The sequence below is a fragment of the Rhinolophus ferrumequinum genome, chromosome 7 (assembly GCF_004115265.2).
Source record: "Rhinolophus ferrumequinum isolate MPI-CBG mRhiFer1 chromosome 7, mRhiFer1_v1.p, whole genome shotgun sequence".
NCBI classification, from domain to species: domain Eukaryota; kingdom Metazoa; phylum Chordata; class Mammalia; order Chiroptera; family Rhinolophidae; genus Rhinolophus; species Rhinolophus ferrumequinum.
Window position 1 is genome coordinate 29,759,214 of NC_046290.1, and position 13,288 is coordinate 29,772,501.

General features: G+C 36.1%; 1 protein-coding gene across 1 annotated transcript; it reads left to right on the forward strand.

The window, feature by feature from the left end:
* The first annotated feature begins 269 nt into the window (after positions 1 to 269).
* MRPS30 (mitochondrial ribosomal protein S30) lies at positions 270 to 7,047 on the forward strand. Its single transcript, XM_033110908.1, has 5 exons — positions 270 to 991; positions 2,436 to 2,581; positions 3,328 to 3,433; positions 4,501 to 4,677; positions 6,641 to 7,047. Exons 1-5 carry the CDS (start codon positions 409 to 411, stop codon positions 6,928 to 6,930), a joined length of 1,302 nt encoding a protein of 433 aa, XP_032966799.1. The 5' UTR covers positions 270 to 408; the 3' UTR covers positions 6,931 to 7,047.
* Positions 7,048 to 13,288: the final 6,241 nt, after the last annotated feature.

Here is a 13,288-nt window from a genome sequence, read left to right on the forward strand (position 1 = left end):
AAGCACGTTTTAAAACACGTAATGTGCCATACATAAATGAAACCATTAAAGTTAGCCAAGCGCTAGAAGCTCCTGTGCACAATGTTCCTATTTTTGGCAAGAAGACTGAGCAGGTCAGAGAAACAACCGAAGTGGCCGCACCTCCTGCTTAAAGGTTTCATTCCACCCGCCAGACGCACTGACAAACCTATTGGCGCGTAAGTTCTTCCTTTCCTCCGCAAACTCTCCCGACCAAGACAAACTCAAGCGATCTGACTGGCTAAGAAATGGATGACGAAAGGTTTCTCAAGCCCAATCACAATCGGCCTTCCGCAGACGGGCTCAGAGTCCGCTTCCCGATTGGTCCTTAAGGCAAGAGGCAGAGACAATTGCTGTAGTTGACCTCTGGGTCTGAAACCGCGGGCAAAGATGGCGGCGACCAGGTGGTGGAGGCCCGTGCTCCGCACACCGGGTCTGTCATTGCACACTGCTGCCAAGGCCGCCGTCTGGGCTCCAGAAGTAGCCGGTCCGGACGTCGCGGCGGCCCCCGTGGCGCGCTACCCGCCGATTGTGGCCTCCCTGACTGCCAAAAGCAAGGCGGCACGGCAGCGGCGAGTGGAGCAATGGCAGGCGACGGTGCACGCCGCCGAGTCTGTGGACGAGAAGTTGCGAATCCTTACCAAGATGCAGTTCTTGAAGTACGTTGTCTACCCGCAGACCTTCGCCCTGAACGCCGATCGCTGGTATCAGGGCTTCACCAAAACCGTGTTCCTGTCGGGCCTGCCGCCGCCGCCCGCAGAGCCAGAGCCGGTGCCGGCCCTGGACGTGGAGGCTCTGCGCGCCGCCGCGTGTGACTGCCTCCTGCAGGAGCACTTCTACCTGCGGCGCAAGCGGCGTGCTCCCATCTACCAGGAGCGTGAGGCCGTCGCTTCGCCCTTCCTGGATCAGCTGGTGGCCTCCCTCCTGGGGCTGCTCAGCGCACATAACCCGGTCCTGGCGGCCGCCGCCCTCGGTAAGCCGCGGGCCTGCCACGCCAGGCGGAGTAGGTGGGGATTAGGGGCCCACTGTGCCACAGATTGGCCCCTTTTCCTTCTGTTTTGTCAATTTTTCCTTAGTCCGTTGACTCCTAACGGGACAGTGCGGTTTAGTAGCAGTCACACTGCGCGAGCAATCTGGAGACTTAGTTCTCGTACCCGTGTGAACACTGGACTGTCGTACCTGTATTGCCACCTATTAACTTTACAACGCTAGACTAGTAATAGCCTCAGGGCTCCAGGACGTCGGTCCTGGACTCCGCTTAGTGAGGCCCAGCCAAATGGAAGAGCAGTGTTGGTTAAGAGAAGGGCATCTTAGTGGGACAGACCTGGGTTGCCTTTTGTCTCTTTCACCAGAAAGTTACATGACTATGTGTCAGTTCATTAACTTCTTTTAGCCAAATCTTTTATCATTTTCAAGATGAGAATTACTATAATAGTACTAAGTCATGAAATTGTGAAAACTAAAGGCGATATTGATTAAAATTCATAACGTTTATTTAGTACTTACTATGTGCTTGCCCCGTTCTAAATTTTATACGTGTCAACGAATTAATCCTCCCAATAACTGTTTACAGTAGGTAGCACTGTTATATAAATGAAAACAAAAACAAACAAAAAAAAACCCTGAGGCACAGAAACCTAAAATGTACCTAGTCGAAGAGCCTATCACTGGTAGGTTTGGCTGTCAGGATTCAAACCTAGCCATTCTGGGTTCCCAGTGTACAATCAGTAACTTCTATTTAACTGTTCAGTACAGACGTGAAAAATAATTAATAGGTAGTTTTAAAACTTAGTGTTTCTGACGTGTTCGTCATTTTTATATTGTATCTACTATGCAGTAGGCATCTTTAAGAAATATTTATTGAACTGATATTATTTTAACTGTAGATGTGTGTTCAGCTGAGTCTTGTAGTGTGCCTGTTACCTTCCAGTTGGGAAGGAAGTGGTCTTGAGGGCAGCATCATTGACTTGGTCTACTCCTGGATTATGGCCTAGGAAAACGTAGTTAACCTTGTCAAGACTCAGGTTCCTCTTCTTTAAAAAGGAGGTGATGACAGTTATTCATACCTTTCAGAGTTGTTGTGAAGTTTGAATTAGTAATTCGTAAGGCAGCTCTGAATCTATTAAACTTTTTATTTCTGGTGAGACATACTCCTGATCTCCTAGAAAAGTCTTTGGTTACAGCGTTTAGTTTAGTGATGGCACAAATAGACAATAAATGTTTGAGCGTTATATTTAAGTCATGATCATTTAAGTTATCGTATAACCCAGCCTCTCTCTTACATCAAAGAGTAATTTTTGATAGATTTTTAATTAGTACAATCATTCTTGAGTTCTGTATTTCTGAGTTTAGTATTATAATAATCATCAAATGTATCTAAATGATCAGATAAGAAAATTTTGAATATCTTTTGGTAGATTGCAAACGCCCAGTTCACTTTTACTGGTTGCGTGGTGAAGAAATTATTCCTCGTGGTCATCGAAAAGGTAGAATTGATGCTTTGCGATACCAAATAAATGATAAACCACACAACCAGATTCGAATATCCAAACAACTCCCAGAGGTAAGGATTTATTGTATACGTACTGTTGGTGTGTGATGAGGAAATATAGGCAGGCTAGGTAATTGGCTGAGTAGGTAATGGGTAGAATAAAAAGTTTTGAATGGTTCCTTTCAAATACATCTGTCTGATATTATTTTTTAGCTTTTCAATCTGGTATGGTATACAAATCATCATTTTGACCCAAAGGTCAAATCATCATTTTATGTGGGGATAAGGCATCGGGTTTCAGGAACATACAAATCTTTTCTTTTTCTTAATAAAAATATAAAAAATTGATAATATTTTATAATTTACAGTACCTAAACTACCTCTTGGTCAATAAAGGCATTTTTCACACCTATAAACTGGTCATTTTTCTTATTTACAATTCTTTTGGGGAAAACAAGTATATTGTGAGTGTTGTCTATGTGTCCATGTCAGAGGTTGGCACATTTTTTTCTGTAAAAATCCAGATAGTAAGTATTTTAGGCTTTGGGGGGCATAAGTCTGTGTTACGACTATTCACCTCAGTTTTTATAGTGTAAAAGCAGCCATGCACCATGTGTAAGTGTTTGTGCATGGCTGTGTTCCAAATCCATCCAGTTTTTACTTTTAAAAACAGGTGGCTGGATAGATTTGGCCCATCTTTAGATGGTAGGGTTATCAAATCATTTTGTAGAAACATCTCATTTTAAGATTTTTAAATCTTTTATGAGTAAAATATATGTGAGTATTGCTGTGCATTCACTTATGACTTTTTCTTTAAGTTTGTGCCGCTGGATTATTCTGTACCTGTAGAAATCCCTGTTATGAATTATAAGCCAGACAAACTTCCATTATTTAAACGACAGTATGAAAATACCATATTTATTGGTAAGTTTCTCTTTTGATGTATTGTGCTGTAAATATGTCCAAAGTGACTTGTGCAATTTTGTAAATTAATTCTTGATAACCAAGAAGTTCAGCTAGTCCATGAGGAATATAATCTCAGGTTGTTGGAATATGCATGAAAATTGGAAAGGAAGTATTCTTCAGCTCACCATTTAAAATGTTACTTGTTTCTACTAAATTAGCAGTATTTAACTTGAAAAAATAGTCATACTTGTTAGGCTTTGTTGATTATATAGAAAAAGCAATTTATCTTTTTTCAGAAATAAACAGTATAGAACTGAACTTGCAGTGATTGGCTTTTTTACAAAAGCCTCCTGTTTGTGTCACACACTGTGAAAACCATCAGGAATATAAAAATTAGTAATGCTTGATGTCTGCTCTTATGCAGTTTATGCTTTTGCTGTTTTTTCTTCGTCTATTAATTTCTAGCCAACTTGCAGAAGATTTTTAAGAAAGCAACTTTATACTAGTCCTCCAGACCTATTTTATGAGCCCTTTCTCAGTCACTGTGGTCTTAGAGAGTGAATTATAGGGAACCTATGACTTTATCATGAAAGTCAAGAATGTCAGCATTTTATAAAATATGGGCCCATATTTTCTGTACTGAGAACCATGGTGCAAAAAATCAATTATTTTAAAAATTGGGAGCAAGGTATGTAATTATTACATTAAAATAATAAAGTTAGTTTTAGAAGTCAGAAAGTGTTTGTATCGTTTGGTGAATATGACAAGGAGAATAAGGAAGCTTTTTATGATGACTAATCGTTTGAAAAACACTGAAATAATAGGGAATTTGTAATCAGTTTTACACATATTCTTTGATTTATCCTATGTCATAGTGGGCTTGGTGATAGCAGACTGTTCTTTCATGTGAAATTTAACTTTACTATAATCAATACAATAAGGAAGTAAACCAACTTTCCCATTTGTGTATTTTGAATACTGATCACATGATGTATAGAGGTGAAAGATGGGTTTCAAGCAAATACTAAGAACATGTATTCCAGATGTTCTGCGTGTACATTTCATGTTTTTATTTTGCTCTTCAGGCTCAAGGACAGCAGATCCATACTGCTATGGTCATACCCAGTTTCATCTGTTACCTGACAAACTAAAAAGGGAAAGACTATTGAAACAAAACTGTGCTGATCAGGTAGAAGTTGTTTTTAGAGCTAATGCTATTGCAAGCCTTTTTGCTTGGACTGGAGCACAAGCTATGTATCAAGGTAAAACTATTACATTGTTCTTGCAAGATATCTAACATTTTTAAGAATTGAATAGTACAAATTGTTTTCCTCGGTTAAAACAATTTGTAGGTTGAATCCTAACATTTTGAAAATTTTTGCATTGGCACAAAATACAGTTGTTTTAAATCCATAATGAAATATTTTACAGTTGCCGTTGGCAAGTGGCACTTAGGTAGTTATTTTGATCTTTTACGTTGACAATTTTTGTTTGTGAGTACTTTTTTCTCATGGTGTTCTTGAGCATTTCAAAGACTATCTAGCCAAATAAGTCAACTCTGTAGCTGATAACAACTTTCTGAAGCTAGAAAAGGAAATGCTTTGGTGGATTAAATTAGATGAAATCACAGCTATCCTTTATAATTTCTTTGCAGGCCATATCCAGGATGTGGAATAGGAGATTGTTTATTCATTCAGTAAACAGTGAATGCTTTTTATTTTGGCCTTGGAGATCCAGTGTTCAATAAGATAGGCAGATCCTACTTTCCTGGAGCTTATATTATGCTGAGGAGAGAAAAGGATAGTAAACATGCGATATTTTAGGTAGTGGCAGTATTATGAAGAAAATATACTAGATAAGGCTAGATAAGGGGTAGAGTGGTTTATGTGGTGCAGGTATAAATGCGATGTGGGGCAGAATCTATTTAGACATAATAATTCAGAGGAGGTCTCTGCAAAAATGACATTGGAAGAGAGACCTGAACGGTGATGGGCTGTCTGTGCATAAACTTGGGGGGAAGACACTTTCAGGCAAAAGGAATGGCAGGTAAGTCTCTGAGGTTAGAACAGACTTGAAGTGTTTAAGGAACAATGTGCAGACTAATGAAGAAAGGGAGGGGAAGAATGGTCGGGAATGAGAAAGAGAAAACCAGAGGCCATATCACATAGGACTTTTAGGTCCGTTGTGAGGCATTTGGATTTTATTATACAAACCTGAACTGTTATAATAGTTAGTTAGCTTAATCTTATGTAAGTACCCAGGAGGAATTTTAATGCACATTTAATTATTGCCAAGCTTAACCTTTTTCCTTTATGTTTTAACTTTACACTCAAAATTGTTAACTAATATTTCTATAATAGAAGTAAATGTACTTAGTAGGAATAGGAGTAGACAGAATCAGAAAAATATGAGGAATCTTTCTTGAAGATGTTAGAATAGCCTTGTTTATTCATGAAAGATAAAATACTTTTCACAGTATAACTAATGCCATATTTTAACAATTTTACTCATTGGCTATCTCCATTAAGGCTGATATAAACTATGTCTGCAGAAGTAAGGTTACTGCTTGGCCCTGGAAGCAGGGTTTAAAAGTATTCAAGCCAGTCAAGTGGGAACAAGAAGCAGGCAGAACATTGGGTAGTAAAGGTATTAAGGCATCCTGGGACCTTATCGCGTAAGACATGCTAAGCGAAATGGCAGTGACTCATAAAACCCATTTTGAAATACGTAAAGGGAGATACAGAGTTGTCTAAGACGTGCTCGAAGTCCTTAGAAAGTTGTTTTTTTCCTGAAGGTATTTGTTTGTAGATTTGGTGATATAAATGGCCATAATGATTATTGGGTGGCAGATACTACTGGTATGGGGAAAATTGGAATATATTTGAAGGCGGAGAGTAATGATGTAGTTACTACCAGATGTAGGGGAGAGCTGCATAGATACAACTTGCTGCTCTTAGATGAAATGAATTAAGGCTGAAAGCTGTTGAAGGCAGAAGTTGTTGAAAAGATGTATCATAAGTTTCGGGATACTAGACGGGAGGAAGTAATTCTTGATGCAGAAATGAAATGTAGGATTAGAATGGATAGGGAAAACTTCGATATCTTCAGGAATTTTCTAAGTAAAATATGTAGACTTTATGAGATATTCATTACCCTCTAAGGTGTATGTTTTGTTTTGGCAAAATATGTTTTGTGCATAAATTTCAGTATAACTTTCTTCTATAGGATTCTGGAGCGAAGCAGATGTTACTCGACCTTTTGTCTCTCAGGGCGTGATCACAGATGGAAAATACTTTTCCTTTTTCTGCTACCAGTTAAATACTTTGGCACTGACGGCACAAGCTGATCAAAATAACACTCGTAAAAATATATGTTGGGGGACACAAAGTAAACCTCTTTATGAAACAATAGAAGATAATGATGTGAAAGGTTTTAACGATGATGTTCTACTTCAGATAGTTCACTTTCTACTGAATAGACCAAAAGAAGACAAATCACAGCTGTTGGAAAAATAAGAAGAAACATTTGATTCAGGACTTTGGGAATACTTAAATTTCACTGAAGGAACAATAAAAAGAATTTTACTGAGACTTGTGACTGTCAAATATTAAATGCCTTAATTTTGAGACAAATATTTCTTATGTGATTAGGCCTCTCATTTTGCTCAAAACATACACTGAAAGATTTAATTATAGATATAGTATATATGTCGATTTAAAAGTCATTTGATTTATATACGACAACGGATGAGACTAATTGAACTATCTTTCATACTTGGTATTGCGTGTGATTTTTAAAGTAATATAAGGGCAATAATTCAAATGCTTTGTTAATAATTTTCATTTTTGTTTTTAATATTTTTTGTTAATAACATGGTAATAGAATTTTCAGAGTCCTGTTCACACTCCTTTAAAACATGAACAGTATAATTATTTTGCAAGTATAAGAAACCGAGGCCCAGAGGAGTTAATTGATGATTATAATGTAACCGATGAATTATATGCAACTTAGGTTCTTAGCACTTAGAATTATTGTAGCATATTTCTGTTAGTGTTATTTGCTCTATCCCAAAGATTAGGAAACTAGGTTTGTTATATTTCCAAAACAATTATCAGTTGGTAAAATTGTTACTCTTGCCAAGAATTAAGGTTAATTCAAAATAATTTTAGTGAGAAAAAAGAATTACCTTTGTATAATCATGCTTACACTTCTCATTTTATATAACCTATTATGAATATTAAAATACCCCATTATATATTATAGTCATATGACAAATAATTGCTGTTTTCTTCCTTCCTTTCCTCTTTTCCTCCCTCCCTTCCTTTCTCACTTCCTTTCCCTTGCTCTCTTTCAACACAGAAGCCACGGTTGTATTGTTAGACGCCTCTGTTAGAAGCCTAGAGATTATTTGTCACAAATGATTGCTAAACTGAAGGAGAATCATTTGAAAGATGTTAATTCAGTTTAACCAAGTGTTTACTTTGCAAGGCACTGTGTTATGTTCGTCTTTAGCCCACTACTTTCACTTTACCAGAATGCCATGTAGTTCACTCCACCATTCTTTTATTTAAGCTGTGTCCAATACTTGAAATCTTGTTCTCTACCCTTGGTCCTGTCTGTTCTAACCTATTGCATTCCCATTTATCCTAAATGAAAAAATGATGCATATAGAACAACCTTACCAAGTTCCAAGTAAAATGATCTCTCTTAATGTTGGCATTCACTTCTAGTGAAACGAGTTACCATCTTTGATTTTTGGCTTTCATGAAAAAAATCTGATAAAGTTGTAAGGATTAAATAACCTAGTACATGTGAAAGTGCTTTTAAAATGCTATGTAATTAAAATGTTTAGGATTCAGTTCAAATGCCATTGCTTCCCCTAATTAAATTATTTTTAACTCATCAAGATTAAAAACTTAAATGGATCTTGGAAGAAACTGAAAGTGTTTCTAAGATACTCCTTACAAGGGTCCAGAGCAATACAGTTTATCCAAGAATTCTTTAAAATTCCCATGAAACAAGCTTAGAGCTTGTTTGGAATGGTACTCATTGTTTTATTACATCATCCGAATTTTTTTAAAAGTCCCTAATAACATAGGTTAAATGTACATTTCAATATAAATGCTGAAATGCCAAATAAAATGCTAACGTACCAAATTCAACAGTAATGAAAGGAATCCACCCTAATAGGGTAGTTAATCATGGAAATTCAGTCATGGATTGATGTTTTATAATAGTTTACACATAACTCTGAGCTTTAATGTATAGATTGGGATTTTAGACTTTTTATTTTTAAAAGAAGCTTATAGTTATAAGATGATTTTTTTTTTTTATTATGAAAAGGGACTGCCAATGGATTTAAAATGCAAGTGTCATGTTTTTAGAAATGAATTGATGGGAAATCCAACTTGATAATGTAAATAGGACCTCATTTGTTTTTGTTTTTTACCCTTTTGGTTTTGGGAGGAAAGAAAGTTTTACATTAGTGCTTGCTTGGTGACATGTAAACTTAATCAGCAAAAACTCATGTATTAGCCAGTTTAGAAAAACTAAAGACAGAAGAGAGTAACCATTCTTTATTTTCGAATCGGTAACTGTAAATGGTTATAAACTTGATGCTTTAATATTTTAATTCAAACATACATCCCTGGAATATTTTTATGAAAATTGTGTTGATGTAAAGATATTCATAACTTTAGCATCTTTTAGATGTGATATATATAAAAAATGACACTCATGTTCAATTTTGCTATGCCCTTCCTTATTGCCTATTCGTATTATAGAGATGTATAATACAGCAGTATGTACCCCAAGTAGCTTTATAAATGAGCAAGCTGTACTTTTTAATTATTTTAATTGTGTGTGAATGACTGAAGTCTTCCTGATCTTAGCAAAATGAAAGCTTGCATGATGTTTAGCCACTTGAAAAGTATTTCTTTGAGTCTTCAGTCCATATGGAACTTGACTTAATTGCAAACTAAAAAATATTTATGCTATAAGTACTTTATTAGGATCTTCTGAAGTCTTTCAAGAAGTTTTCTCTCTTAAACCTTAATAGTTTTGATAATGAAGGTGGCAGGATTTAAAGCGGGAGTGTGTATCAGAAATAATTTAGCAATTGAGCTTTGTTTATGCCTCTTTCATCCTTAACCCCATACATGGACTTTTGTTTTAATTGTCAGCATTAAAAAGGAGAGGGGTTATAAAACATCCACATTTCAGATTCTGTTGAAAAATTACGAGATCTGGCAAATCCAGGTTTACATTCTTACATGTTAACAATAGACAGGAACTGGAAATTGTTCTGGGTCCCCTTAGAGGGGACAAATTCTCTACAGTTTGTTACAGTCTCCCCATTCCTTATTTCTCCTCTCTTTACTTGACAAACATCATCAGGCATATCTCACTAATTTCTGTTAAATATTTTGTTCATGAGGCATTGCGTTTGTGAACTGTGAGGTTCAAATCACTATTAAGAACTTGTATTATTGGTGGTAAAACTCAACCTTTACAATTACTTTTTAGGCTTTAGAAATCTCAGTTTTCCGGCAACAAACATAGTAATGATAAATTCAAAAGAATTCTGTTTCTCTTGATATAATCAAATAAAACTTGGTTTTTGAGTTAGAGGATGATTTGTTAACTTACCTGGAAAAGTGCATGAACTTCGTTTTCCTTCCTCTTCTATATGAAGGGCAAAGTGAATCCTGATTTGTTGTGTTTTGACAGTTTCTTAGGAGGTTGGGAGAAATTTTGTTCATTTTCATGGAACCAAAATTGACAACCAGAGACTATTTGGACACTATACTTGGTATTTAGTTTTCCTTTCTACCCCAAATCAGGTTGTCTACAGTACCGCACTCTCCAGTTGTGGAAGAAGGGTTAGGATCCTCTTAGAGGGTTGAGCCCTTACCAGACTAGTGAAGGGGCCCAAATGTTGATTCAAATACAGACTGGCTAGAAAGCCGTGAGGTAACCTCTTGTTTTTGTTTTCATTTTTATTTTAAAGGATGCTTTCAACTTCTGCTTCCCTAAATTGTAGACTAGATTATTTGGAAACATTCCTTTGAAGGCATTAGAGAACTAACACGGTCATGAATTGCCAGACTGATATCTGGAAGAAAATAGAAATCCAGAAAGATGAGCCTAGCATTGGGCTTGCATTTGCTCTGGAGGAGGGATTTGTTAACTGAGAAGAGGAGGCTGAGCGAATGAGTAGCTGGAATAGCCTTGTGAGACTAGAAAGACACAAGTTAACAATATAGGGTCTCCAAGTTTGGGTCTCTGGTAGAATAACTTGGTTTGAGACCCTGAAGGATCACATCCTTGGGGTAAGAGTGAACCAGAAGTAAACCACATAGGATGTACACATAGCTTAGAATTGAGTCACCAAAATAGCTCAGAAAAATCTGAAATTTTGAAAGTGGGTTAACATGATGTGAGATTTCTAATGCACTAGCAATCTAAAAGATGCAAATCTGGAGAAGGCATTTTTCTAGGCCTCAATTTCTACAACCACTTTCTCTAATATAATATCTCTGCATATTAAGTGAGCACAGGAGGAAAAGACAGCAGGAATAAAAACCAGAAACAATAGACAATAGAAACAGACCCAAAGGAGCACCAAATATTTGGATTGTGAAATAGACTTTAAAATTAATGTTTACTATGTTCAGGAAGATAAAAGTTTGAAAATTTCATTATAGAATTGGAAACTGCAAAATTTAACTGCAAATTTACAAAAGAACCAAATATAAGTTTGAGAAATAGAAAAACACAACATTGTACTAGGGATGAAAGGGAGAAAAGCGTGAAAGGGATTAAGAAGTAAAAATTGAAACAACAACAACAGAATATGTTGTATTATCCTGCACAACATTTGCCAGCAAACTTAGCTTCTTAAAACAATACACATTTTCTATCTCACAGTTTCTGTGTTTTAGAAGTCCAGGTATGGCTTAACTGGGTCCTCTGCTACTTAGTCTCACAAAGCTGCAAAGTGTTGGCCAGAGGTAAGGTCTTATTTGAAGGCCCAGCTAGGGAGGATCTGCTTCAAATTTAAGTTGTTAGCAAGTTGTAGGACTGAGGGCCTTGGTTCTTACCTGGCTGTTGGGTGGAAGCATCCATCAATTTCGTGCCATATGGGCTTCTCCACTAGATCAGCTTACAACATGGCAGCTTGCGAGGAAACCTGTAGAGACAATCTGCTATCAAGACTACTGGTCAGAAATACCATGTCCAGTCCATACCTAAGAGGGAATTACACAAGAGCATAATAGAGGTGTGAATCATTGGGGGCCATCTTAGAGCCTGCCCACCAAGAGATTAAAAACACAACTGAAGAGAGGGACTGAAGTGAAGACAGAATAAAATATCCATGACAAATGTCTTCATGAATTTTATTACTCCGCCATCACCAGTAAGGGGAGTTGATATTTATCCATGCCCAGAAACAATGGAAGTAGTGTAGAGAGAGGATAAATAAGGATATTTAGTAACTGAATGTAGGAGCTTAGAAATAAAGTATTAGGGAAAGAAATGAAGGATCAAACTAGGTATTTAGGAATTCCATTTGCTCTTTTTCTGGACATGGGTAGATATCAAATCTGTGGTAGTTTTTGTAAAGAGCTTTACATAATTTGTTACTTGATACTTGCAATGTTGATTAATATTATCCCAGTGAATAATCAGTGGAAATGTTTGTGTACAAACTAATAGCTATTGCACATTATTTTATCTTGCTTAGTTTTGCACAGGAATTTCAAGGTGCCCACATATTTATTTGAGAAGTGTACAGTTTTCTTAAACAAATAGGTGTTCATTTTAAAAATCAGCCATTACCTCATAAGAGGGTAATATTTGTAAATATATTTCAAATAGCATAGATTTCAGTAAATACATTGTTTAAATGTCTTAAAAACAACACGCCACAGCTGCAGATCAAGAAACAGTTTTACTTTATCTCATAGGTATTGACTTTGTTCAGTTTAATTATAATGGAAAATCTAATTCATGTTGAAAGAATTTCTTTACTGTAAACCGTTGCTATGTCTGAAACACCAGTTTCAATGGGCAAAATAGAACAGGAAACAGTAATTTGGGAAACCAAGTTACCTGTAATCTTTGATAAGCAAAGTCCTATATAAGCCATCATTATAATGTTTCTCTTTTAAGAATTCATAAATTTAATGTTCGTATCAGTTGCATATTAGTTTGAAAATGGTCTCCAGTTGGATTCATGATGAGTAAGATTTAGAAGCTCTTCATAATTTGTATAGATGTACAGGAACCTAGGAAGGAAATGGGAAGCACATGGTGAGTCAATTTTTTAATGCCAGGTACTACATTAGCAATAAAGCAATCAACATTCAGAATTCATATTCATTTGAAACTCGATGAGATTTTTCAGTTACTTACCATGGACTACCAAGGGGATATATAGATAAATATTTACAACAGTCTGTAGAAGCATCCAATAAGGTTTATGAATGTATTTGTATATGTCAAATCATATGCTATATATTAATGAATTTTACCCACTTTGGGTGGAGAATAGATATGCTTTTGATTTAGTTTAGAAAATCAGATTTTCATATTGTTTTGTTTTTTAGTTTCATTTTAATATGTGGAATATAAATTATTTTTATTGTTGCTGTAATACATGATCATAGAAAATTTGAAAAACAGTAGAAAGGTAATCTCATACTGCTAACATTTTGGTATATTGCCTTACATCTATGCATTTTTGTTGATATTTACATTTTTGAGATGATACTATAGTTAGATGTTTTTACATTTTTATTTTATCACTTTTCTAGAGAATATTATTTTCTATATTCTGTAAGTAGTCTTTGGTGTACTTTAGAAGGTGGT

Excerpts from the sequence above, each read along its gene's own strand:
- MRPS30 (XM_033110908.1), top strand. The coding sequence starts at position 409 with ATGGCGGCGACCAGGTGGTGGAGGCCCGTGCTCCGCACACCGGGTCTG. Across the intron at positions 2,582-3,327 it reads TATCCAAACAACTCCCAGAG|TTTGTGCCGCTGGATTATTC; the intron begins GTAAGGATTTAT and ends TTTTTCTTTAAG. Across the intron at positions 3,434-4,500 it reads TGAAAATACCATATTTATTG|GCTCAAGGACAGCAGATCCA; the intron begins GTAAGTTTCTCT and ends TTTGCTCTTCAG.